The sequence below is a fragment of the Haliotis cracherodii genome, unplaced genomic scaffold, assembly GCF_022045235.1.
Source record: "Haliotis cracherodii isolate W230 unplaced genomic scaffold, xgHalCrac1.p SCAF_16, whole genome shotgun sequence".
In the NCBI taxonomy this organism is placed as follows: domain Eukaryota; kingdom Metazoa; phylum Mollusca; class Gastropoda; order Lepetellida; family Haliotidae; genus Haliotis; species Haliotis cracherodii.
In genome coordinates, this window is record NW_027266271.1 from 6,197,022 (window position 1) to 6,224,922 (window position 27,901).

The window sequence follows — 27,901 nt, forward strand, 5'->3', positions numbered from 1 at the left end:
ATTGACATCATCAGCATCTATCCACACAATGTCATCGTATCCCAATTGCGTGGGTCGATGCACATGATGTCAATCACTGGATTGTCTGGCCACGACTCGATGATTATTTACAGACTGGAATATTGGAATACTGATGAGTACAGCGTTAAACAACAAACACTGGTATGATGCTACCGAGGATTGAACCCTGGATCTTCAGCTCTCCGGGCGTTCATCCACTAGACTACTGTATCTGAGTTGGGTATTCATGTTTAACTGTGGCATGGTATCTTAGTCCAAACTAGCACAAGCAGCCACACATGCAGGCACATCACCATATAAGTACAATAATCTTGGACACAGTTAAACCCCATTTCACCTCACCTCTGAAGACTTACAAGTCTAAATATGGTCTACCACTGCTGCGATAAGTATTAGCATTTCTAGAATGAAATAAATCCTGAACATGGTGTCATTTTTGGACTATTGGTTGGCTGAAAGACAAAAACGAGGTATAAAGGAGATTTTGTCCAACTACAACTACCATGACAGTCAGTTTATAGGAAAAATCAACAACCTTGACAGTTTTAAACCAACAACCATCAACGCATATAGTTTTTGTTTTACTAAGTATCTCGGAATATATAATCACAGAAAGGTAATACGATGGTACAAATCCTGAAATAGCCCAACAAAGGTAAAATTGACACAAAAGTGTGCTGGTATGAAGTAATTATGTCGTTTTTACCCTAAATAGCACCTGGTTTTCCACTGTAACTATCAGCCAGATGACACCAAAGGTAAAGTAAGAAATATTGAAATATTGAGTGTTCTATATAAATACTATAATGATTGTGATCCGGAAGCCCTTCAGTGCATGATGTAAGTTAGATTTTCTCAGTGACTTTGAGATTTTTGTTAAGTAGTATTGGGGACTGAGAGGTAAGCAATGAGACGTAGGGTACGTAGGTCATTCGGTTATCAGGGGAGGGGTAGTAAGCAGCCTCATCTATACGATGTTTCGAGTTTGTGTACATATGCTAGTGCAGGGGTACGCATGTGCATGGTAGTTTATGACAGAACTATTAAATTGTACTTCAGAAATTGAAGAAACGCCCATTTCCTTTCATCCTGCATTTACCCTCAAAGTAAGTGCTTGCTGGGATGTGAGCTTGGCCGTTTCACAAAGATTTTAGTGATATAACCGACATGCTCTACTACAGACCCACAATAGTTATTGAAACAATGAATTCAAAACTTTGTCACAGAACAACCTGATTATCTGCAGAGAGTCATTCCATTGAGTGTAAGGTCATACTCAACTACTCAGAAGGCCAGGATGCCCAAGCGCAATTTGTTTGTTAGCCCCCAAAATAGATTTGTGCAAATGCATGAAGTGAATAAGGGTTGCCTTGAAAGTTAATTTACTACTCTTTGCATGCGTTTTCATCAACATAAGGTTTGCAATCATTTATATAAAATTATTTTGTCTTAAGTGGGAATTATTGCCCTCTAAAATGTCCTCACAGCTTGTAGGTATACACAACACAACACACTTGCATTCACATACACAGGGCCTTTATGTGGCATCTTTACCAATCAACATAAATGATCTGACTTTGCCTTTTGAACACCAGATTGTTTTTTATGCATTAATCAATATAATGCCTCTAGATTCACTAGTTATAGATATATATACAAATGGAATGTGAAACAAAAATTCTTTATTCATGTGAAGTCATGAGAAGATTAACAAATATAAACATGTACTATCACAGTGACACACAGTGTAGTCAGTGATAATCAATCAACTATATAAGGGATAAACACTGCTAATATGAACCAGCTGTGCAATGTGGACAATGTTGGACACCCTGTTATCAATTTTATTTTGAAAGCAACATTGTAGGAAATTGCCCTGGTAAAAGCACTCCTGCACATGTTCACATCTGGGACACCACGTGAGACAATGTTGTTTTAGTAAGTGGCCCCAGCTCAGAGGGATGAAACTTGGTCTTTATTGTTTACATAAAGTTTCAGCTCAGTGGGCATCGTGGCCTTGTCGCTTCAAGAGAGTGTTTAAATATTTCTAAGGAACGTACTCTGAACAATTGATATTTCAGTTCAAGAATACAATATACTTAGCTGTCTGGCTGTTTCTAAAAGAAGGGACAAATCCCAGACAACAACTGAAGGATAGACAAAATGCCATGCCACAGGCTTTCACAGACTTTTGGTACTGGCAAGCTACAAAATGTCTGGTGTCTTTTATTTACTTTCCAAACAATCTCCATTTCTTCAAACATCTTCCTATGAAACCAACAAACAGTGACCATGTTAATAATATACAGAATGTAGGTTGAAATCAGTAGCATACTCTTGTGTAAACAGTACAGTACAGAAAGTAGCAAACACAAATTCAAATATGACCGTTCACTGTATTGCATCTGTAGCCCTATATATTTCTACATCAACATCACATAGCACTCAACAACTGCAACTGCAAAGATAAAATAATACTTACTAAATATTACACAAACATTTACATAAATCATCCATATAGTTACAAGTAGTGCTCACATCATTATCAGGCCTTGGCCATATCTTGCTGTTCTCTGATTATCAACAAAATGAACTTTTCACGTGCTCTACTGTGGACCCAGCCTCAATGACATTGAAATCCTGAAGGTAAATAAGGGATATCCACAGGCAGGACCTCTTGTGTTGTTGTCATTGTAATTTTATCTAAGTGAGGAAATCATCACATGTCCTCCCGTTAACATAATCTCTGCTTTACACGCTGTCTACTTGTTGGCAAACTGGGAGGACACCCAGGCCAGCCCCCACTTGAGGTTGGTCAACATGAACTTGAGGGCCTTCGTCCACTGCTCCTCAGAGTTGAACTGTATCCTGAAAAACAGACATTATGCATATCCAACTCATACTTGTAAACTGTACTAGAACTCATTTAGGATTGGTTCTCAACTCAGGATATGTATCGGCCATCATCATCACTTGTTGACAAAACATGCACCTCTGAATCACAGATATACATAAGTACAAAGGGTACCAACTTTTTATTTCCAATGTTTGTTGCAGCAAACCAGTGGCTAATAGCATGATCCACAAACCACACTGTCCGGGTTAATAATTGATTCTTAAGTATCGCAATGTTTTGAGCCAAGCATACGCAGGAATGAAATATTGTGAACTTTAGTTATGTCAGCATAGCCTTCTCCAGTGAAGTTGTCCAAGTATTGAAGAACGTCAAATCCTGGTCTGTCAAACAGCCCTTCACAGCAGCAACCAATTCCTGGTCCTCATTAAATTGTCACTAGGTACCAGATCTGGGTGATAAGGAGGATGGTATCCCCATTCCTGTACAGCAGCCATTACAACATGGCTGGTGTGAACTGGAGCATTGTCCTGATGGAGGACAACATTGTGCTGAAGTTTAAGCAATGCTTCTCTTTGACAAACTCTTGCAACCTTTTCAATAAGTAGGCATAATATTCACCATTCACACAGTTGGTTCCCTTGGTAACTACTCAATGTGTATTATGGCTTTACTTTGTTGTCCCCAAAGAAGGTGGCTATAAGTTTTTACCCCTCAGAATCACAGTGATGGATCCAGGTATCATCATCTGTCGCTAGGTTCAAAATCTTCTGGGTTGTGATTATATGGTTAACAGAGCATTAAAGGTTGTGACATTCATTTCATCGAATAGCATTCTAGGAAGTTATCAGGCACCAACCCTTAACACATGTAGATGTCCTAAGGATTGCTTCTGTTGATCCAGGAGAAGCCTGTGGTCTCCTTTACCTGACAGTTTGTAATGTGCCTATTGCTCAGGACCAGGTTCTGGACGGTGTTTTCGTTTGTGGTGCTTGTGTTGGGTCAACCAATGTTTGATTGTGGCATATGATGTAGCAGCCTCCCCATAACCAGCATGCAAACATCCACGACTATGTTTGGGTAACTGACCCTTTAGGGTAAACATGGCAAAAGATTTGAAGACAACTGTATACTTTGTCTTCAATGCTACATAGTAGGGTACAATTATCAGAAACTAAACAAGACTGAAGCATGCCAATCTGTGAAAGATCTCTCCACAAACACATGTCATCACCAATAGATGTCATATGTAAGCAGGGATATGCCAAAGATTTCTTATATCCACTTGTTCATTAGAGGTACCTCATGTTAAAAAACCTCTGGCTGATACTAACATGACTTTTCTGTGGCCAATTAGGAAAAAACATCTCAGAAATAAAAGTCTAAGAAACACTACCCAGTAGGTTGAAGATGATCAACATTACTTTAGCATTAGCACTGTGCAACTGACAATGAACTCACTTGATGGAGTATGAGTTGCCTGTGCTGGAGTCTTCAATCTTGCCGTTCTCCATCCTGTACGGTAGACAGAAGCCTGTGTCACCTCGCTCCACCTCCTCCTTGAACTACACACCACACAAAACATCATCACTAACCTAGGAAGATCCACGTATTGTCACATATGTATCCCCGCCCTCAAAACCTTCAGGAATAACAATTCCTGCTGGGAAAACATGACAGGATGAGTGGGGGTCATCGTCAACATCCCAATGTATGGCTCTTAGAATTCTGAGCTGGAGTACTTGTGGGCATATTCACATACTTGATAACTAAATTTATTATTCTGAAAAAAGCACACAAACTGGAGAACCACATTTATTTCCTATATGCTTCCCAGAGTGTTAATAAACGAAATGGAATATTGGTAGTTTCTAAGCATCTGTTACATACCATAAGCCCAGCCTTGAACACTTGTAATGCACCCTAGGCACTAAGCATGTCTGTAATACCACCTACCTGCTGTAAACAGTCTAGGAAGGCCACCATTGCTTGATCAAATCTGAAAATAGGGGACATATATACGAGGGGTGTTCATTAAAGATTTCCCCTAAACTACTTAGGGTTATCATATTTGGTTGAAATTTCACATGTGTAATGATACATGTATCTATGGGTTATGTCTGAATTTGCAGCACCGAACTATTAATCTTACCACTTTTACAGGTGTTATGATCGAGTAGGGTGTGACAATGGAGCCAGTAGAATACCGAGCAGTGATTAGAGTTTTTATATTTGAAAGGTCGCACACCAAAAGAAACTTTCGATGAAATGAAAGCAACTTATGGGGAAGATGCCCCATCATATGACGTTGTTAAACACTGGCATCGCCAGTTCAAGTGTGGTTGGACATCTGTAAAAACAGATGCCATTCCTGGTCGCCCCCATTCAGCCATTGATGAGGACACTATCCATCAAGTGGAGACCGCCATTTTGGCAGACCGACGTATAACTGTTCGCCAGTCAGCACAAGATGTCAAGATCAGTGTAGGGTCTGTGGAAAAAATCATCCATGACAATTTGAACATGCATAAGGTGTCTGTACGATGGATTCCCAGGTTGCTCAAACCTTTCCAAAAGCAGGAACAAGTCAATTGCTCAAAGGATCTTTTGGACATGTGCCAAAAAAAACAGGCAAACTTTTTTGTTTTGACAGACTTATCACACAGGATGAAACATGGGTCCATCACTATGATCCTGAGACTAAAGTTCAGTCGATGCAAAGGAAGCATGTGGAGTCACCACCCCCAAAGAAGGCACGTGTCCAACCCTCTGCAGGCAAGGTCATGTTTTGGGACCAGCACAGAGTAGTGATGATGGATTTCTTGGCAAAGGGTACCACAATTACAGGAGCTTATTATGCTTCACTGCTGCTGAAATTGCGGGACGCTATCAAGCTTAAGAGGCGTGGCATGCTGACCAAGGGTGTCCGTCTCCTGCAAGACAATGCTCCAGTACACCACTCGCATGTTGCCCAGACAGAAGCGCGGTCCTGTGGCTATGAAATCCTTCCACATCCTCCTTTACTTTCCTGACCTTGCACCATCTGACTTCCACCTCTTTCCAACCATGAAGTCGTTTTGGAAGGGAAAACGTTTCACAGATGATGAAACACTGATTTCTGAAGTCAAGTTCTGGTTTGAGACGCAAAATGAGGGCTTTTACAAGCGAGGTCTCCATAGTTGCATAAAACGATGGGAGAAGTGTGTAACTCTTGGTGGTTCCTATGTGGAGAAAGACTAATACCTATGCCAAGTTTCATTCCACTAGGTCCATCGGAAGTGGGTCAGGGGAAATCTTTAATGAACACCCCTCGTATATGTTAACAATTCTTGAACTATTGAGAAGTGTGCATGCTGCAACCCCTGCCAACAAATTAAACTTTGAAAGCCACAAATACATGGATTACCCAATGCTTTGTTACTAACCATGATCCCCAAGTGGCACAGAAACACTGAATACTGATCAGATAACCTACAAGGATTTACACATAATCTGTCCCGAGTGAATACATTTTGTAAGTTCCAAGGAATTTTCAAATCATGAGTGAAAAATATCATTGTTTTGTTAGTTTGTTTTGTTTTTTTGTGTAATGCCGCACTCAGCAATATTCCAGCTATATTTGAGTCTTGGCCAAACAGTCCAGGGACTGACGTCATTAGCATCTATCTACACAATTGGGATACAAATGAGATGCAGCAACAAAATCATTGAGTCTGACCAACCGATCCTTTTAGTTGTCTCTAAAGAAAAGGATGGGTTGCTGAAGACCAATTCTAACCCAGATCTTCAAGGTTAGCAAGGGACAAATAATCCATATAAGTTCTAATGTCCCTGGGATTGTATATAAAGACCCCAGGATTTAATAAGATATTCCATGCATATTTGCTATGTAATGTGTTATAATATAATATCCCAGGTTCATTAATCATTAATGCAGCTTCCGTTCAGATTGTAACATGTAATGAAATGTAAAATCAAATGACAAATGTTTTCTTTGTATTCCCAAGGATCGAACACACAACCTTCGTATCTGTAGCCCAGTGAGTGTACCACTAGGCAACAGAGGCACCGATGCTTTTTAGAATGTCTTTTTCAAGAATTGTACGCCAGCAACAGATATTATACGCCTATTTCCTAAAGTTCATGTAAAGTATGTTTGAAACATAAAATGTTGATAAATGTTGCTTTAAGTTTCTTTTATCAGTTTCTAAGTTAGATCATGTGAAATATGCGTCAACAGCGATTTGTTTAAATGCATATAATCTATACATAATCATGTCCTGACAACAACTTTGAATGGTAAAGCTAAATGTATTATTAATATCTATTTATTATCCCAAACTATTTATTTACTGACAGTCAAAGTTCAGTTTTTACCCTTGCCAAAGTAGGCTGGAATATCTGGGCTCAATCGTATCGCCACCAGTAGCTATTACAATTTATGTCCTTTCTAATGACCAATCAGATTCTACGTCTCATATTACTTGCATTTGCTTCAAACAAAATGGTGGCACCCAGTCAAGATGATGTGACCGATAATCAAAATCTTTATTGTGATAAAACTAGTCTTACTTCGGGAAGTGCATCAAATCATGTGAGCACCTTGATTAAATACATACACCAAGATGGCAGTACACATGCTTTGCAATTCCTGCAATAGACTGAAATCTGCATGGCAGTTTACGAACAGGATGTCAATTTCATTACACGATTTTGATTGGACTATGTATAGACTCGTTAGTCCAGCCAAAATAAAACTCCATAATTCCAGCATAGTTCGGCAAGGATGGAGTTTCATAGTCGGTTAACTTCCTTGCCTCGGGAAGATGTTTTACTATCAACACTGATCATGTTGATATGAATGAAGTTGAAGCAGAGTATTCATCTAACTTAATCATTTATTTCTGTTGTAGGGCAATCTAAAGTTGCAGGCATGTAGGGATCTTCATATGTCAATCCAGCAACCCATGCTTGCCGTTAAAGGCGACTATGCTTGTCGTGAGAGGCAACTAACGGGATCAGGTGGTCAGGCTTGCTGACTTGGTTTGATGCATGTCATCGATCCCAATTGCATGGATCGATGCTCATAATATCAATCACCGGAATACTGCTGAGAGTGGCATTAAAAAACAAACAAACAAATAAACAAAATCATATGTCAATCAACTGGTACAGCGTACGCTCTCATCCATCACCTGGTGGATATGTGTGTACATGGACTCTCCTCATGTAATCAGAGACACTGAAGTATGTAAATAGACTGCTGATACTGGACTCCACTATATATGTACAGCCATATTTCCTATTTCTCATCCTGGTTAGGTACTATAACTGTTAAAATAGACACCTGTATTTACTCCATGTAGCTGTGCCACTTTGTGACTAGATGTTATTGCAGCAGGATGGTGCTGTGCTGTGCTGAGCAGCCTGTTTTACATAGTTAGCATCATGGAGCCTTAGTTACTTTAGTTAGTTTCCATACCTGTCAACTCTCACGCATGTCGCGTGAGTCTCACGCATTTATCACCTATGTCACGCTCACACGCAAGGTTTGGAAATTCTTACGCATTCATATAAAATGTAGATAAAAATATAATTTTTCAAAATACATGCTCTCTAAGGCCATTAAAATGGTTTTTAAATCATTCAAAACCAGTATTTGCCGGGGGGCTTCACCGCCCTGCGCCCCCCACCAGGACTTGCAGCCCCTGCACCCTGGCTTCTCACTCATTTAGACATCCAGGGGTTGACAGCTATGAGTTTCAGTCAAGTCTACATGGTATAATTAATTTTGTCTAATCTAGTGAGTGAGTGAGTGAGTGAGTGAGTGAGTGAGTGAGTGAGTGAGTGAGTGAGTGAGTGAGTATGGTTTTACACTGCTTTAAGAAACAGTATTATTTAAGTATGGATTAAGTTGTCAAGCAAAGACATTGGCAACTAACCCACCATACACATTTAAGTTTAACCAATTGACCTTATTTAAACCCAGATGCTAATTCAAGTAAACTGATGACTTCAATAAGTACATAAACACTAAATTCTGAGACCTTTAGTAATCATGGTAATATACTTTATGCCATGTTTCCATTTATGTATCTAGTTTCTTCATGTGGGCCACGTAAATTACACACCTGTCACTCAGCTACATTAGCTTTCACCTTCATTTGTCATACATGTTGTGAAGGGCCATTTTAGTTGTGGCATTACTCCCACTTATTACTAATTATTGTTTTCATTGTCTCTTTTATCACCCAATGAGTTATCCAATTTTCTAGAAGAAAGTTGGTGGTGGAACGACACACGGATGCATCAGTGGATTGTGATTTTTTCTGCTTGATACAAGTATCCATTACAGTCACACAGTAAGTAAAGAACATCGATTCTTCCCTTCAGTGTTTGCTTCATAACTATTAAACTCAACACTAATTAGTAGTGAAAACGTAAGTATTTTCATTCATTGTGCCATACTTGACACTGCCAACAGTAAATAGTCAGTGTGCCAGGTATTTGGTCATCCAGTCTATGAAAAACATGGCTTAGGGATCCCAGATAAGAGCACATGCATCTATCATGATACATATTGGATCGTGAGCAACGTATCGTGATACGTATCGATTGGCACAGTTGGTGTATCATCCTAGCCCTACTGGAAGTCCAGTCTCAAGTCGAGGAATCAGGGCATTACACTGCTCCACCAACCCAGGGTTACCCAGTAGTCTCAGTTTCAATCAAGCACCTTGTTTTTCTTGACATTTCATAAGATTTGTGGTACTATGAGGTTGAGAGGTTTGTTCACAGTGAGATTCATCCAAAGGAAGAGACGCTGCTGGTGCTCAGGAGAGCTCTAAGGGGTGAAGGTGCTCATGTCTAGATGAGGTTAGGCCACACTGCCTCACATCAGTTCTAAAGTGTATTGAGTCATGAGGCAAGAAGTCCTTACAACTCAGTTCTATGGTGAACACAACAGTGACTGCATGAGTAGGGCTGGAGGACATGTGAGAAGCCTTGTGTTAGGTAGGTCAACACCTGTGCTCTGGACAGTCACCTGGACCAGACTCAACAGGTTCATTTGGGAACAGATTTAGACTCTTAATAGAAACGGCCAATCAAACTGAAAGGAGCTAACACCATTGTATATTGGACTGTGTACAGATATAAAAATTGTTTTCAAATAGTTTCTGAAAGATATATTTGTTTAAGAAAAGAAGGCCCATGTAAAAACACTGACAATACTTCACGACGTGGAAGAGAGTCCAAACAACCACCTACTTTGTGTCCCAGAAGAAGCGGAATCCCCCCGAGCCATACAGAGGCAGCTCCTTGGACTTGTCCGACAGGGACTCCAGGTACGAGTGGTTTCCATACGGCACTAGTCGGAATCTGTCGGGGAAACATACCTTAGTATCACATACTTTTATGTGAGTTGATTAATCTATCATTAACATGCAAAAAGACTTTGTTGTAAGTAGGACATGGCCATAATGAATGTGGATAAAGTGTTCCAATAGCAATGCATATAGAAGCCTGACTGCTTAGGTATTCAGTGTGTTGGTAATTGCTTATTTACTATACAAACCTCAAGTGATGTCATACTATTGTTGCTAGAGATTTTCTATCCTTAATATAACTTAATCTCCACGCTGACAAAGTAGATTGTAAAGAATAATCTTTCTGAAGATCGTCCCTCCTCCCAGGGTCATTCTATAGAAAGTTCCTCTATCCCAGTGATATCCTACAGAATGCCCCTCTGTACCAGTGATGATCAAACAGAAAGTCCCTCTGTCTCAGGGATATTCTATAGAAAGCCTCTCTGTCCCAGTGATATTCTATAGAAAGTCCCTCTGTCACAGTGATATTCTACAGAAAATCCCTCTGTCCAAGTGATATTCTATGGAAAGTCCCTCTGTCACAATGATATTCTATGAAAAGTCCCTCTGGCCCAGGGATATTCTATAGAAAGTCCCTCTGTCCCAGTGATATTCTATAGAAAGTCCCTCTGGCCCAGGGATATTCTACAGAAAGTCCCTCTGGCCCAGGGATATTCTATAGAAAGTCCCTCTGTCCAAGTGATATTCTATAGAAAGTCCCTCTGTCCAAGTGATATTCTACAGAAAGTCCCTCTGGCCCAGGGATATTCTATAGAAAGTCCCTCTGGCCCAGTGATATTCTATAGAAAGTCCCTCTGTCCCAGTGATACTATAGAAAGCCCCTATGTCCCAATGATATTCTATAGAAAGTCCCTCTGTCCAAGTGATATTCTACAGAAAGTCCCTCTGTCCAAGTGATATTCTATAGAAAGTCCCTCTGGCCCAGTGATATTCTATAGAAAGCCCTTCTGTCCCAATGATATTCTATAGAAAGTCCCTCTGGCCCAGGGATATCCTACAGAAAGTCCCTCTGGCCCAGGGATATTCTACAGAAAGTCCCTCTGGCCCAGGGATATCCTACAGAAAGTCCCTCTGGCCCAGGGATATTCTATAGAAAGTCCCTCTGGCCCAGTGATATTCTATAGAAAGTCCCTCTGTCCCAGTGATACTATAGAAAGCCCCTATGTCCCAATGATATTCTATAGAAAGTCCCTCTGTCCAAGTGATATTCTACAGAAAGTCCCTCTGTCCAAGTGATATTCTATAGAAAGTCCCTCTGGCCCAGTGATATTCTATAGAAAGCCCTTCTGTCCCAATGATATTCTATAGAAAGTCCCTCTGGCCCAGGGATATTCTATAGAAAGTCCCTCTGTTTCAGTGATATTCTATAGAAAGTCCCTCTGTCCCAGTGATATTCTATAGAAAGTCCCTGTCCAAGAGAAATATTTTGCACTCCAGACACTCCATATAACACACATGACAATGCAAACGTAAGGAAGTGTGCAGAATGATGTAAAATCAACCTGAAACAAACCTGTAGCCTGGTGAATGAACCACTAAACATAACCATAATATTGTTGACTAAAAGTGTGTCAGATACTGCTTTTGGCATATAAGACAGATAAAACCTTTAACACTCATGGTCCTTCTCTCACTTATTGTTGTCAAATTTGTTTTATGTCGCTAGGCTATTGTTTCTCTCCAAGGTATCCAAATGTTTTGGTTATTTTTACATATTTCATGGATTTAGACGGTTTATATGACTGAGGGCTTTACATTTTCAACCAAACTCTCAGAGTCATGTTATATCCTTTACCAAGATACCCTATACCTCAAACAAGTGTAATTGCATGGGAACCTACCCCAGTTAGGGCTTCCTTGACATTATTATAATTATTCATATCTGCAGGCTTTCAGCTTGTAAATTCACAAAGCAGAATCAAGCAACTAGTCTGAAGCCAGCAAAGTCTAGTAGTTTTCCAGTCTTGTAAGCTTAGTCTTGGTTCTCAGGCGCCGCCAGCATCATCATAAAGTCTGCCGCACATTTCATTTTTATGGTACATTTTAATTTTTTTGATAATAATCCTAATACTTAAAAACTATGCAATCCAATATAGCACTCATTTACTTCCCTTTACTGCGCATCTCATGCTATGGTAATAGCGACAATAGGAGTTTGTGTGCTTGTTTGTGTAGGGAAGCCCTTTCCAAGGTTCATGGCACACAACTGTTTTTTTTGTTTACATACCAATTTGAACAAGCCAAAAAAAGAAAACCACCGCCCGCCCACACTATATTTTCAAAAGTCATTGCCTGAGAACCAATTCTTTTATTTGTTTAAGCCTAAGGAGTACACATTTGTGAAAAGATGCAGAGGGACAATTTCGAGATTGCGGATGAAACAAGTCCAGCACAGACTGCAGTCTGATAATTGGATAAATAAACAATTATATGTATGAATATGATATGGCATCAACATGTCAAGTTTGCTGTACAAAGTGTGACGGACTAGGATTGATTGCTGGGATGACACTATTGTTGCAACTAGACTGGGGAACACTTAGACATCAACTCAGGGGAGACAAGTACATGATATGTAAATAAAGGCTATATGTAAAACTAAAGATTAGGCATATTACATCAACAAGTAACATCAAGTGTTCTGTTTGGGTTTCACTACTGCCATGATGCACATCCATAACCGTGAACCAGTCTCAATAACGACTGGGAGCTGATTATCATATATGTATTTGCATAAAACCTTTTGAACTTTGAATATATTTTAGAAAATGTCATAGAAAAGAGATAATTCAAATATTCCTGAATTTGGATTATATATCTTGGTTTGATATGGATTGCCTCATGTATCTATGTAATGAGATGTTGAGCTACCTCTGGAATGTGAGGTTCATCTTCCTGGCCAGAGAGTGTAACAGTAGCACGGTCTGACCCCAGGCTGCATTGATCTCGTTCCAGTCAACCTGCATACGGCAAACACCAGCCAAATGTCACAAGATATGTACTGTCCACATATTTAGATCAACTATACTAGCTACATGAATTTGATATAACATTCATTTCAATAATTAAATTTGATGTATAGATAGTATAATTTTGTTTCAGTGAATCTTGAACAGTTTCCGATAAAGACATTAGTGTTACAATTAGCAATAACAATTTTACATGTTTGGTCACCAACCTGATTGTAAATAATATCTACAATGACAGCTTACTCAACGACATTGACATAACTGATACCAAAATGTTCACCACAACATTGACATAACTGACACCCACACGTTCATCACAACATTGACATAACTCATACCAACATGTTCACCACGACATTGACATAACTGACACCAACACGTTCATCACAACATTGACATAACTCATACCAACATGTTCACCACGACACTGACATAACTGACACCCACACGTTCACCATGACACTGACATAACTGATACCAACACGTTCACCACGACATTGACATAACTGACACCAACACATTCACCATGACACTGACATAACTCATACCAACATGTTCACCATGACACTGACATAACTGACACCAACACGTTCACCATGACACTGACATAACTGACACCCACACGTTCACCATGATATTGACATAACTGATACCAATACGTTCACCACGACAATGACATAACTGATACCAGCACATTCACCAAGACATTGACATAACTGATACCAACACGTTCACCACGACATTGACACAACTCATACCAACACGTTCACCACAACATTGACATAACTGACACCCACACATTCACCATGACACTGACATAACTGATACCAATATGTTCACCACGACATTGACATAACTGATACCAACACGTTCACCACGACATTGACATAACTGATACCAATACGTACACCACGACATTGACATAACTGACACCCACACGTTCACCATGACATTGACATAACTGATACCAATATGTTCACCACGACATTGACATAACTGATACCAACACGTTCACCACGACATTGACATAACTGATACCAATACGTACACCACGACATTGACATAACTAATAGCAACACATTCCCCACGACATTGACATAACCATGATAACTGATAGCAACATGTTCACAACGACATTGACATAACTGATACCAACATGTTCACCATGACACTGACATAACTGATACCAACACATTCCCCACGACATTGACATAACCATGATAACTGATACCAACACGTTCACCACGACATTGACATAACTGATACCAACACGTTCACCACGACATTGACATAACTGATAGCAACATGTTCACAACGACATTGACATAACTGATACCAACATGTTCACCACGACACTGACATAACCATGATAACTGATACCAACACATTCCCCACGACATTGACATAACCATGATAACTGATACCAACACGTTCACCACGACATTGACATAACTGATACCAACACGTTCACCACGACATTGACATAACTGATAGCAACATGTTCACAACGACATTGACATAACTGACACCCACACGTTCACCATGACACTGACATAACTGATACCAACACGTTCACCACGACATTGACATAACTAATAGCAACACATTCCCCACGACATTGACATAACCATGATAACTGATAGCAACATGTTCACAACGACATTGACATAACTGATACCAACATGTTCACCATGACACTGACATAACTGATACCAACATGTTCACCATGACACTGACATAACTGATACCAACACATTCCCCACGACATTGACATAACCATGATAACTGATACCAACACGTTCACCACGACATTGACATAACTGATACCAACACGTTCACCACGACATTGACATAACTGATAGCAACATGTTCACAACGACATTGACATAACTGATACCAACATGTTCACCATGACACTGACATAACTGATACCAACATGTTCACCATGACATTGACATAACTGATACCAACATGTTCACCACAACACTGACATAACTGATACCAACATGTTCACCATGACACTGACATAACTGATACCAACATGTTCACCACAACACTGACATAACTAATAGCAACACATTCCCCACGACATTGACATAACCATGATAACTGATAGCAACATGTTCACAACGACATTGACATAACTGATACCAACATGTTCACCATGACACTGACATAACTGATACCAACATGTTCACCATGACATTGACATAACTGATACCAACATGTTCACCACAACACTGACATAACTAATAGCAACACATTCCCCACGACATTGACATAACCATGATAACTGATACCAACATGTTCACAACGACATTGACATAACTGATACCAACATGTTCACCACGACACTGACATAACTAATAGCAACACATTCCCCACGACATTGACATAACCATGATAACTGATACCAACATGTTCACAACGACATTGACATAACTGATACCAACACGTTCACCACGACATTGACATAACTGATACCAACATGTTCACAACGACATTGACATAACTGATACCAACACGTTCACCACGACACTGACATAACTGATACCAACACATTCCCCACGACATTGACATAACCATGATAACTGATACCAACATGTTCACCACGACATTGACATAACTGATAGCAACATGTTCACAACGACATTGACATAACTGATACCAACATGTTCACCATGACACTGACATAACTGATACCAACATGTTCACCATGACATTGACATAACTGATACCAACACGTTCACCACGACATTGACATAACTAATAGCAACACATTCCCCACGACATTGACATAACCATGATAACTGATACCAACATGTTCACAACGACATTGACATAACTGATACCAACATGTTCACCACGACACTGACATAACTAATACCAACACATTCCCCACGACATTGACATAACCATGATAACTGATACCAACATGTTCACAACGACATTGACATAACTGATACCAACACGTTCACCACGACATTGACATAACTGATACCAACATGTTCACAACGACATTGACATAACTGATACCAACACGTTCACCACGACACTGACATAACTGATACCAACACATTCCCCACGACATTGACATAACCATGATAACTGATACCAACATGTTCACAACGACATTGACATAACTGATACCAACACGTTCACCACGACATTGACATAACTGATACCAACATGTTCACAACGACATTGACATAACTGATACCAACACGTTCACAACGACATTGACATAACTGATACCAACATGTTCACAACGACATTGACATAACTGATACCAACATGTTCACAACGACATTGACATAACTGATACCAACACGTTCACCACGACATTGACATAACTGATACCAACATGTTCACCATGACACTGACATAACTGATACCAACACATTCCCCACGACATTGACATAACCATGATAACTGATACCAACATGTTCACAACGACATTGACATAACTGATATCAACACGTTCACCACGACATTGACATAACTGATACCAACATGTTCACCACGACATTGACATAACTGATACCAACACGTTCACCACGACACTGACATAACCATGATAACTGATACCAACATGTTCACAACGACATTGACATAACTGATAGCAACACGTTCCCCACGACATTGACATAACTGATAGCAACACGTTCCCCACGACATTGACATAACCATGATAACTGATACCAACATGTTCACAACGACATTGACATAACTGATACCAACACGTTCACCACGACATTGACATAACTGATACCAATACGTACACAACTGAAAAACTGCATTCCAACATACACCATATAAACCCACTTACTGGCACACTAGGAAGGCGGCCAAGACGAAAGTTGTTTATTGTGCCAAAATGTCCAGAGTGCCTGAAAAGGATGGATTCAGATCATTTTCTGTCAAACCATAAGCATTCACAACATGAATTAGGCAGACGTTTGGTTTATAAACCTGACTAAACAACATTCCCCTAAACTCAATACACTCACCAGATGTGAAATGTTGCATTGAACACATTGGTCTTCTTCAGTTTATCAAGTTGAGCTTGGGCATACCGAAGCTGGTTGTCGACACTGAAAGGTGAGGGAATCTGCTGATTCACTGTATAATATTGTCATTTGATCAACTTAACTGGATAGCAGGATTGTGGCTCACATTCTCAATGGCATATATTCCTAAACACTTAAGAGAAATCAGCAAAACATTCTTACATGCATTATTCCACTTTGGCTTTAGGCAAAAAATACAAAATCTGACACTTGGGTCGTATAGTTTTACAAACTCAAAACAAATGAAGCTTTAAGAATACTATCTTAAGCCATCTTACAGTGTATACAGATGAAGTCAAAGCAATGAATGGGCTTAGTTTCCACTTTAGTGAACATGCATTCCTTTCCCTAAGAAACGGAACAAACTGTCACCTTCTTTGTTCATCTTCCAGCTCCAATGCCTGGCGCTTGTACTCATTGTAATCTTTCCGGTATCTGAGTGGGAAACATTTATTTACTCATTCAGTTTATACAAAGAGAAACATAACTGAAAACTGGCATGTGTGCCAATCACAAGAAAAGACTAACAAATTATACAGATTTCATGACTACTTTCCCATATGCTTTAACTGTTACTGTCTTCTATGACTTGTTTGCGCCACACAATAACATGGACTTATCAATCCCTTACAATTCGCTTTACAGCCATGGTTGTGTCGTCTAGTTCCCACACAGTTATCTCCCCATACTTTGCCTCCTTCTGCTCTAGTTCCTCCGTGTTCTTCCTCTCATTCTGCATCAGCTCCACAAGTTCCTCCCTCTCCTTCTCCACACTGGACAGCTGCTGCTTCAATGTTTCCTCCTCAGCCTGAAGCTGTCAACACCAGAAATACCATAGAATAGCATAGAGAACATCAGAGGAAGGCCAATCTAATCTTTGTGAAACCTTTGTGTTTAAGAAACATGACAGTAATTTATATATTAATTGGATTTAAGATTTTTTGGTTCTTACAATTGTTCTGTTAAAACCTACTCCAGGGTAAGCTGAAGTTGCCATCCATATCACATGAGTTGTTAAGCAGTGTGACTACTGCACCAACCTGTTTGAGTTCGTTGTCCAGGGCCTTTTCGTCCACCTCATCCCCAGATGTTCCCAGTTTCTCCAGGAAGTCTCTGTACACACATCAAACATCAGTCTGGTCAGCAACACACAGCGCTTTAAATTGAAACTAAGCATGGCCTTGTGCATAATTTGTAACAATTTACATTGAGCCCGTTCCTACTGAAGACACTAATTAGGTTTCTATAGCAACAGTCACCTGTAATCTTTGCACTCATCCTCTGTCACTTTCAATTGATGATCCAACTGATCCAGCAGATTGTCTGTGCATTCCTGTAACAAACACAACAAAGGAAATTAACAAACTACAACAATAAGTACATGTAAAGTGACAACACATCCTCCAGTTTGGTTACTTGGATCACATTACTTTCAAATTGCTTGTAAAATACATAACTTATTATCAATCTCATTAAAATCAGATATTTAAGTCTTAAAAAATAAAAGAATTGTTTCTCAGGCAATGACTTGGAAAATATAGTATGGGCGGGCAGTGGTTTGGTTTTTTTTTTCTTGTTCAAACTAGCATGTAAGCACATAAATCTGGGAAAGGGCCTCCCTACACTAACAAGCATACAAACTCCTATTGCCGCTATTACCATAGCACGAGATGCGCAGCAAAGCAGTGCGCATGTAAAGGGAAATAACTGAGTGCTTTATTGGATCGCATTGTTATTAAGTATTAGGATTATTTTTTTAAAATCTAAAATGGAAATAGAAACGAAACGTGCTGCAAACTTTATGATGATGGGGGCGGTGCCTGAGAACCAAGACTATTATTTTGTTTAGCCTAAGGATACCTCTTTGCATGAGATATGAAAACTTTCTGATCAGTCAATCAGCATCAAGGCTACTAAATTATCAGTACGATTAGCTAAGCATCCAGATTTGCATACCTGATTTCAATATCACGAAAATAAAGTTAACCCCACCATTATGTTGTGGACGCTTTATTCATTTTATCCATCTTGTCATATCTGGGTGTTAAGGCATCTAATCCAAGAAGGGAGTACCTTCAAAGGAATATTTGTGTTCTCTTTGGGATTTCTATTGTTAATAATAAATCATTCTGAATCAAGGTGTTGAAGAAATGAAGCCAAAACATTATATAAAGCTGCCATCTGATTGGCCCAAGAACCCTCTTTTCCTTCAGTTAGATTGTGCAGTCTAAGTTTGCCCAGGGTTCACCTGACACAACCTTCAATGGAGGTGTCCCCAAATTTTATGTCAAGAGGCATCGTATCAGAGTAAAAGTTCTGATTCTAATCAGATTGAATTTAGCATATGGAGTATAGAAGTAAAAAAGCATCAGCCGGTGATACTGACCTCACAAAGTGGGTGGTCCACCTCAGACTGTCCGGACATGATGTCAAACAGGTAGCTCGTCACCTGCACATGGTAGGAAGTTTGCACATTAGAATTATTCAACACTGTGCAATGAGTGGGAGTGTGTGTTGCAATCTAAGGGGTTGAACTCACTGTTCAATGGGACTGGATCCTTTATGAATATTAATCTTTTTCCCAATTCCAAATTTCACAAGATTTCATAAGATTAGGCATTTCTTATTCAAGTTAACTTTCACAAGGAAAAATCTTTTCTATAAAAAATCCAGGGGGGGCAGTTGGCTACAGCACTGGACAATATAATGTATGACTTATAATCAATTCGGAAATGGAATCCAGCCAATCGACTCCCATGGACAATAGGAAAACCACCTCTTTAACGCTTCGTCAAATCACACCTCAGGGATTGAATTGATAGGTTTAAGACAAGAAGAGGAATGATCGACCATATAGACAAAAGGATCGTCCACATGCCCAAAGCAGAGGTGAGTGGAATAGTGGATCAGGACACGGGATCCGGCTGCACCTGACTGCGACTTCCAGACTTCCAGTCGGATACTCAGAGTCGAAGAACCCGAAAAATTACTATAAACTCAAAGAATCATGCAAAGGTTTAACTGTATATACAACAACGTGCACCCGTTGTAGTAGCGATGACAGAATTGATAGCAGCAAGATACATAGCTAAGGTAAGAACCTTTAAGCCTACTTGACGACCGGAGATGTTTAAGGTATTCAGCAATTTGTGGTGGATAAGCAGTAGTTGGTGTAGAAATATCCATCGTGACAATAGGCCTCAAATGCCTCCCACTTATTGTCATATAAGGACTTGGTTAATGATCTCTGAGCCTCAGATATGGTCTTGGCTACCTTTCTGTAAATGTGAATAGATTGACGGTTTCAGGCGTGAGTGGAGCAGCTGGGAACGAGGCTGAAGAAGAAGGTTGTCCCTTAGAGTTGGCCAAAATGGCTCAACCAAAAGCACTGTGAGGTGACTGGTGGACGTCATCTTCTGCAGGACCTGAGGTAGGGGGAAAGTCGAGAATGCTAATGCGTTGTGGTCCCAAACCTAAGGATCGGGGATGGGAGATACGAACCAGGATAGTTGAGTCTTGAAGCGAGTTGCGAAAGATCAACGTCTGGACATGGCAATAACTGGAAAATTCACTGGAAGATCATTGGATGTAGACGCCATTCCGTTCGAGATGACGGGGATGTGTCTCGCATGAACTTGAATATTGAGTAAGTCGATCAGTTGAAAAAAAGTCAACACCAGAGACAGTAGTGACATCGACTTGGTGGAGCCTATCTTGTTTATGTACCAAACAACAGACAGGTTGTCCGTCTGGATCATCTGTCTGGATTCACGAAGAATTGTCATCCAATGAGACACTGCCAAGATCACTACTATGAACACTAAGTTGTTGATGTGAGAGATGACTTCTTCAAGAGACCACAGAACTGCTACTTGTATTTCCTAAAATTGGGTTCCTGAACCCACGGTTGAGGCATCAACAAAGAGATAGTCAGGATAAACGTCCGCAAGGAGATTCCTTGGTCGACGTTTAATGGAACCAGTCACCATTGGACATGTGGCTGTAGGTGATTTGGCAGGACAAAATAGAACCTGACAATTGTTGTTCTGGAAGTAGATCTTGAGAAAAACACTGAATTGGTGGCAGGTGAGGTTGTCCTCTCCAGTTGAGAGTTTGTGTTGACATGAGGAGACTGAGAAGTTGTTGCCATTGACACACACAGAGAGTGACTGTGAGTGACCATGGAACATAGTGTGAAATCTTCATCCATCGATCCTGGGAATGAAAATCATGCCTAGGTGCGTATCAAACAGGGCCCGATAAACTGAAGACGATGAGTTGGAATCGCTTCAGATTTTGTTGGCGTTGACGAGCCAGCTGGGTTGAAGAAAACGCTGCATAAAGTTGAGATGTAGGAGAAGAATGCCTGGATCTTCATTGTCCTGAATGCAGTCGTCGAATTTGAGGATGGATTTGGTGAGGTGGGTAAATAGCCACAGGGCCAAAGAAAAAATTCCCAATGAGAGCACCTTCCAAGGACAATGAACCGGAGGAAACAGCGGTGCTCTCAAAAAAAAGGAGATGTGTATATACGCATCATGCTAATCTAGACAAATAATGAAGTCACTGGGACAAAGAAACATACGTAGTAACGCAATTTCCGTCATCCGGAAGTGTGGAGGTATTTCTAGGTATAACTAGCTGAAAACTTTCACGTTGAAAAAGAGCTGGAGCTGGAGGTTGTCTTTCTTTGGGACCATGAAGATCAGAAAGTAGAACCTGCAGCTGTACCCAGACACTCGATGCGGTCTCTGCAAGTAACAAACCTATAGCATCTGTGAGAACCGGAAGCTGCTTGACTGTGGTGTTGGTGAGGCTTGTACGTTGTAGGAGCAGTCACAATGAAGAGTAGATGATAACCGGTTTGTAGAAGATTCCAGTCGTTCTGAAGAGTAGACAAGTCACCTGGAGGTCTTGGGAGATTCGTCGCTACTTTTAGGTCCTGAGAAAGACACAGTGTGTGGGCTGGATTTGCCCGATTGTTGGCGACCACGTCCAAGACTGCGACAGGAACTGGATCTGCTACTAATAACCTCCCAGAGGTCTGACTAAGACTGAAGGCAGGTCATTTACGATCCTACTATTGTTGTTCTTCAAGCTGGTTACGTTGTAAACGAGTAGATCCACCACCACCTAGAGAGAAGCATCATGCTTAACCTCCTGTGCAATGTCTTGAATGCCTCCAGCAAAAAGTGAAGGAGTTGACCAAGGAAGTTGGTATAGGTGATTTTTAAACGGATCATCCCAAGAGGAGTGTTGAAGGACACAAGGGTAGTAAGTGATCCTGTGTGATGAGCAAAAAGATCCAAAAGGGCTGTAACCATGTCCTGGATAAGACTGACAGTACCTCGAAAGCAAGCTTCCTCGGGAGAACACACGTGACCTAAAACTGTGGTAAGAGCCTCTGTCACCAAGAGAATAGTGGAGCCTAGGGCTAGTGTTTGGTGAATTGTAATGTCTAAGTGCTCTAAATCTCTATCATCCACTGTAGAGCCAAAACAGCCATGTCACTGTCACTGAGTTAAGAGCAGAAGTCGACACACCATGAGTGCCTGGATCAGCCAACACAACACAAGGACACTGTAATCGATCCCGTAGTGGGCAAAACCACCCAAAGGCAATCCGGAGAGGAGTCACGATCCTTGGAGGGATGGTGAGTCTAAGGAGATCGCCGACCCCGTGATCGTGAACCCTAGACTGCTAATCCCAATCTTTTGGAGTTTGTTGATCCTTACACGATCAGCAATTAGAGTTGTGGAAGACTTATTTATTTGCCGAATGCTGAGACTTCACAAGCTGATCCTCATGAGAGTACTCTCGAGAATGAGAGCCTCACATTTCTTGATCGAGAGAAGAATCTCATGAGTCTGATCGGCGATACTGTGACAACTGCTCGACAGGAATATGAAGATTAGGAAATCTGGAATGTCTAGGAGTAGACAGGGAGTGATGAGAAGTGACTGTAGAGGGTTCAATCAAAGCTGCAGTCTTAGGGATGCTCTCAGGCTGAAAAAGCTTTGACACAGCAAAAGAGGCTGACAGAGAAACAATATAATCTCCAGTAGGCTTCATAGCAATAAGAGGGATTGTGGTTGACTGAAGAAAGCACAGGTTTGGTCAGATCCACATTCACCGAGAGAACTTTTCGTACAACCAGTTGGTTTGCCAATGCTGATGAAAGTAGATTCTTCGGCATAGGCCGGATACATCATCATCGCTGACAGATAATACAGGAAGCACAGGGTTCAAAGAATCTTCATTCTTTAGATTAATACATGTTTAAATGCCTCAATTAAGTTGAACCTTTGAGCTGCAATATGTTCATCAGTAAGCTATTTTCAGGTACCCGTCTGTCTCTGACCAAACTTGCATCCGACTCTCTGAACAAACAGTTCAATTGATGGTCACAAACTTTCATCCACACAACCATGACAACCATAGGAACACTACATGTCATGGTGGCCCTGAAATATGCCAACCATGAAACTCCCTGAGCCGTGCCAGCAAGTATGTTCCCTTACATTCAGGACCTAGTGTATCACTATCAGTTTTATCACTGGTGAAAACTTATTTGTCAAGGTACCAGCCAGACGGGGAACCCACCTTGAGTCTGTGACTGAGGTTCTCCATGCTACCAGGCCCGGTCTCTCCCAGCAGCGTGAAGTCCTGGCTGCTTTCAACTTCACTGAAATCACACAAACAAAAGTCTAGTGAAAGGTCCCACATCTACAATGTCTTGTCCACTGCACTCACTATATCTATCACAGAGACAATAAGTCCTTATTTTCAACCAAAGGCTATGTCCAGTAGTCAGGGTGGCCTCTTTGGGATGTGGATTTTCAATTCCTACTGCAGAACCTGGGTTTTTCGCGTCCGTGGGCAAAGTCACGGAAGCGCGTGTAAAAGGACTTTGAATATCCTGTGTATTGGTGTCACTTCACTGTTAGCGCTTGGTTGATTCCCGGCCTTCATTACCACCAGGCTATGTTATTCAAATGACATCAGTAAGAATGATTGTTGCATCCTAATAAACATCAGAAAGTTTTCACAGACTTGACAAACATTCCAGATAACACAATTTGAGCAATATTGGTGCATGATACCTATCCCATCAGCCAACCAACAAAACTAACCCTAGGATATACATGTATGTCCTCAAACCTCACATATAGACATAGTCTGTCATGTACTCTAGTTAGTATCGCGAGCAGGATAGTATAACAAACCAGTGTGTGTAATGGTAATGTCACTTAAACTGTTTCCAAAGCCATTGTGAGCAGTGAGTCCTGATACTGAACTTGCTGTAGCTACATCACTTACAAACAACAATCTTCAGTAGTTGTCAATTTCATTCCATAAAACACTGAATTGTTGAGAGAAAACCATCAAACATGGCAAATAGCATTTCTTCCCCAAGTCCCTACAACAATACACAGTGCTTATTAATTACTGTACATCTGGAAAGTTATTCACCATGAAATTATTGCGAGTGACTAACAATAGCCTCAACTGTGCCTGGAAGGTTGTGCGATAGCTCTAAAGAGATTACCGAAGATCAAAACTATACTTTTGCATGTGTTAAGCAATTTGACCAGAAGTCTCAGGTAGTGAACTTTCCTTATTAGACTATTGACACGGAGTGACCACGTGTAATTAAGGAAACAGGATGTGAGGGATTATATATTTAATCATGCACTGGTTGGCTGACAATGTATGGAAGTAACTAAAAGAAATATGCTTTTTGTTTCACTCTTTGTTTCTTTTTGGACTGCAAAAATAATTGTGTCATGAAACTATTGCTAGTGTGTGTCACTCGCAGTTTTTGCAGTACTTTCCTTCTCTCAATAAAACTTTCTAGAATTTAAAGCACTGAAATAAATTATAAAGATGTATTTCTCATACTCTGTGGGCCCAATGATCTTCCTGACAAGATTCCCGTCTTCTTCATACTCAAAGTCCTGCAAAAAGACAAAAGTTGGGTGAAACAAGTCCGAGAGAATGTTGGTCAGCCGGTTGGTGAATAATTCCTCATGTTAGGAGCTGTCATGATACGACTATCTCCTGATATGATATGTATCACAGTACTTTGTTCACAACACGATACATATCATGACACTAAACATGTCTTATTCAATCAATACTTTACTTCAGATAAATCTGGAGTGTCTACATAAGTATTTTCTATTAATGAATAAAATAGAAAATTTACTTCATGCAAAATACCTTGGATGTGCCCCAGGAAATAGATGAATTAAATATGAAAGGATGGGTCCAAGTGGGAAACAATACAGGCTTAAAATATACATTGATACAGGATTAAAATATGAATCGATACAGGTATCACATATTGTATCATCCCTAGTAGCTGATATGATATCAGTATTGGAAACTCTGAACATGGTGAACATACCAACAGTCCTGAGCTGAACGATGTCATATTGTAAACATGTAGAAAAAGAAGAACCTGCAAAGTTACAGGTCATGAAGTTGTAGGTATCCATTCAGACCTTCAAACACTTACATATCTCAAAATCACTTAAAATGCTTAAGATTCATGATGCTATCATAATATTGAAACTTAGCTCTTACTATCATGACCATTAAGTCTATGCTTAAAAATATAAACTGCCCATATTGTTCATGTTATAACTGACGCAGTATGTGCCTGACACCACATTCTACCACGTAACCTACCACCACCTTCTCCCTGATAAGTCGATCTGCCTCTTCTGATTCCACGGTACATGCTAGTGGGGCTACAACATAAACATATAAAGTGTGTCATGTTAACGTTGAGGATTACACTCAGTTAAGTCAAGTCAGTCATTTTATTAGCAGCTTCATACAAGTGATCATACATGTCAGTATCATGTCAACAATCACATGTGGCATGTTCATTGTCTATGGACATTATGGACAAAAACAGATCTTGGTAATCACCATCAATTTCAGGCTCCAAATTGCAATTGTCTTTAGTCCCCATGATATTAACAATACAAGCACATCCTGATTCATTGTTTCTACTGGGTGCAGGCTAAAACGGCACCTCAGCAAATCGGCACCGATTTCTCTTGCGAAAACGGCACCGCATTTGGCAAAAACGGCTACTATGTGACGGGTGAAAACGGCACCTCTATTTCTAATAACGATAAGAACGATTTATGTAGTAGTATATCTGATTTATGTTATTTGTTACATATTATTTGATCTATTTACATGTTATTTCCTCTTTTCCAGTTGTTGACAGATAACTACATACAATCACATATATACAGTTCTTCACAGTTTTCATCTTCATCACAGTTTACAATATCGGCCAATGTACCACCGAGCATATTGATAGTAGCTGACTCAGGGGGCTTATTTCTAATGTAAACTTGTTTTAACTTTTCACACTTATTGGTGTTTGTAAGAGACGATGTGGGTTTAATTTCATTTTTTTTACTTCAAAGCATATAATGTTTTCACAATAAGTTAGTTGCGCATCCCAATCAGAGTCGGCAAGTAAATTGGAGTAGGGGGCTTATTTCTAATGTAAACTTGTTTTAACATTTTACTATTATTAGTGTTTGTAAGAGACGATGTGAGTTTAATTTCATTTATTTTACTTCAAGGCATGTTATGTTTTCACAATAAGTTGAATTGCGTATAGGCTAAGTTGGAATATAGTTGGAGTAGAGACAAATTTCTAATGTAAACTTGTTTTAACATTTCACTATTATTGGTGTTTGCAAGCGACCATGTCAGTTTAATTTCACCAAGGTAAAAAAAATAGGGTGCCGTTTTCGCCCGGCAATAGTAGCTGTTTTCGCTTGAGGCGAGGTGACATTTTTTGCCAATCGGTGCCGTTTTCGCCAGGTGCAGTTTTAGCTATAACCCGTTTCTACCATGTTCTACTAGGCTACTTAAATTTAGTTTTATTTTAACATATGTAACAGTTTGTGGTACTGAATTCTAAAGGTAGGCTCATATGATGAATGCTATTCTACTATCAGAAGCATCAAACAAATATGAATGACACTTATTGACAGGTAACCTGCCTACTGCAAGTGTACATCTCACAGCTTTACAGGCCTCACACTAGCAACTGTCATCATCATCTACAATATTACATGGATAGAAAAAAAAGTTAGAATATACAACGTCTTTACAAAGACGAGCGGGAGCAAATGACTATGAGTTCGAACAGCCCTTTATCTGAGCTGTTATCCCACTTTGTGTTAGTTGAGACAGATATTCCACCTGTTAACTCCGTCAGGACTTTCTGATCCAATGACTGAAATGATGAATCTAATTTTAAGGGCTGGCGGCAACGCTGACAGACGAAACTGACGTGAGTCGTTCCAGCCTTTCCTGCCTCAGGTCGTGGCGTCGCCATTTAAACACAGATCGTTCATGAGTCAACACGAATAGTAATATAATCCATATGAAGTATTAGTAGCAGTAAATTGTCTGAATGATGAACAACCCTCTTCCTCTTGACCAGAAGTATGGCAAGTTTTGGTTGTCGTAAACGTAAACACCCCAGACTTCCAAACAGGTATCTTATTAAATATACACTTATATTAATCACCATGGAATTATATTTGACTTTTAATT

General features: G+C 40.1%; 1 protein-coding gene across 1 annotated transcript; it reads right to left on the reverse strand.

Moving 5' to 3' along the window:
• Nucleotides 1-1,555: 1,555 nt before the first annotated feature.
• On the reverse strand, nt 1,556-27,789 carry LOC139463755 (beclin-1-like). The gene is made up of 16 exons (XM_071245028.1): nt 27,545-27,789; nt 25,997-26,058; nt 25,205-25,260; nt 23,906-23,987; nt 19,689-19,751; nt 18,562-18,635; nt 18,343-18,415; nt 17,992-18,116; nt 17,675-17,737; nt 17,243-17,326; nt 17,062-17,122; nt 13,135-13,223; nt 10,145-10,255; nt 4,832-4,874; nt 4,337-4,440; nt 1,556-2,889 (listed from the first exon to the last, which is right to left on the reverse strand). Exons 1-16 carry the CDS (start codon nt 27,678-27,680, stop codon nt 2,784-2,786), a joined length of 1,332 nt encoding a protein of 443 aa, XP_071101129.1. The 5' UTR covers nt 27,681-27,789; the 3' UTR covers nt 1,556-2,783.
• Nucleotides 27,790-27,901: the final 112 nt, after the last annotated feature.

Coding starts and splice junctions, on each gene's coding strand:
- LOC139463755 (XM_071245028.1), bottom strand. CDS start 27,680: ATGGCGACGCCACGACCTGAGGCAGGAAAGGCTGGAACGACTCACGTC. Junction 18,416..18,561: donor GATGAGTGCAAAGATTACAG/GTGACTGTTGCT, acceptor ATGTGTGTACAG/AGACTTCCTGGAGAAACTGG. Junction 17,123..17,242: donor AATGCAACATTTCACATCTG/GTGAGTGTATTG, acceptor CATCCTTTTCAG/GCACTCTGGACATTTTGGCA.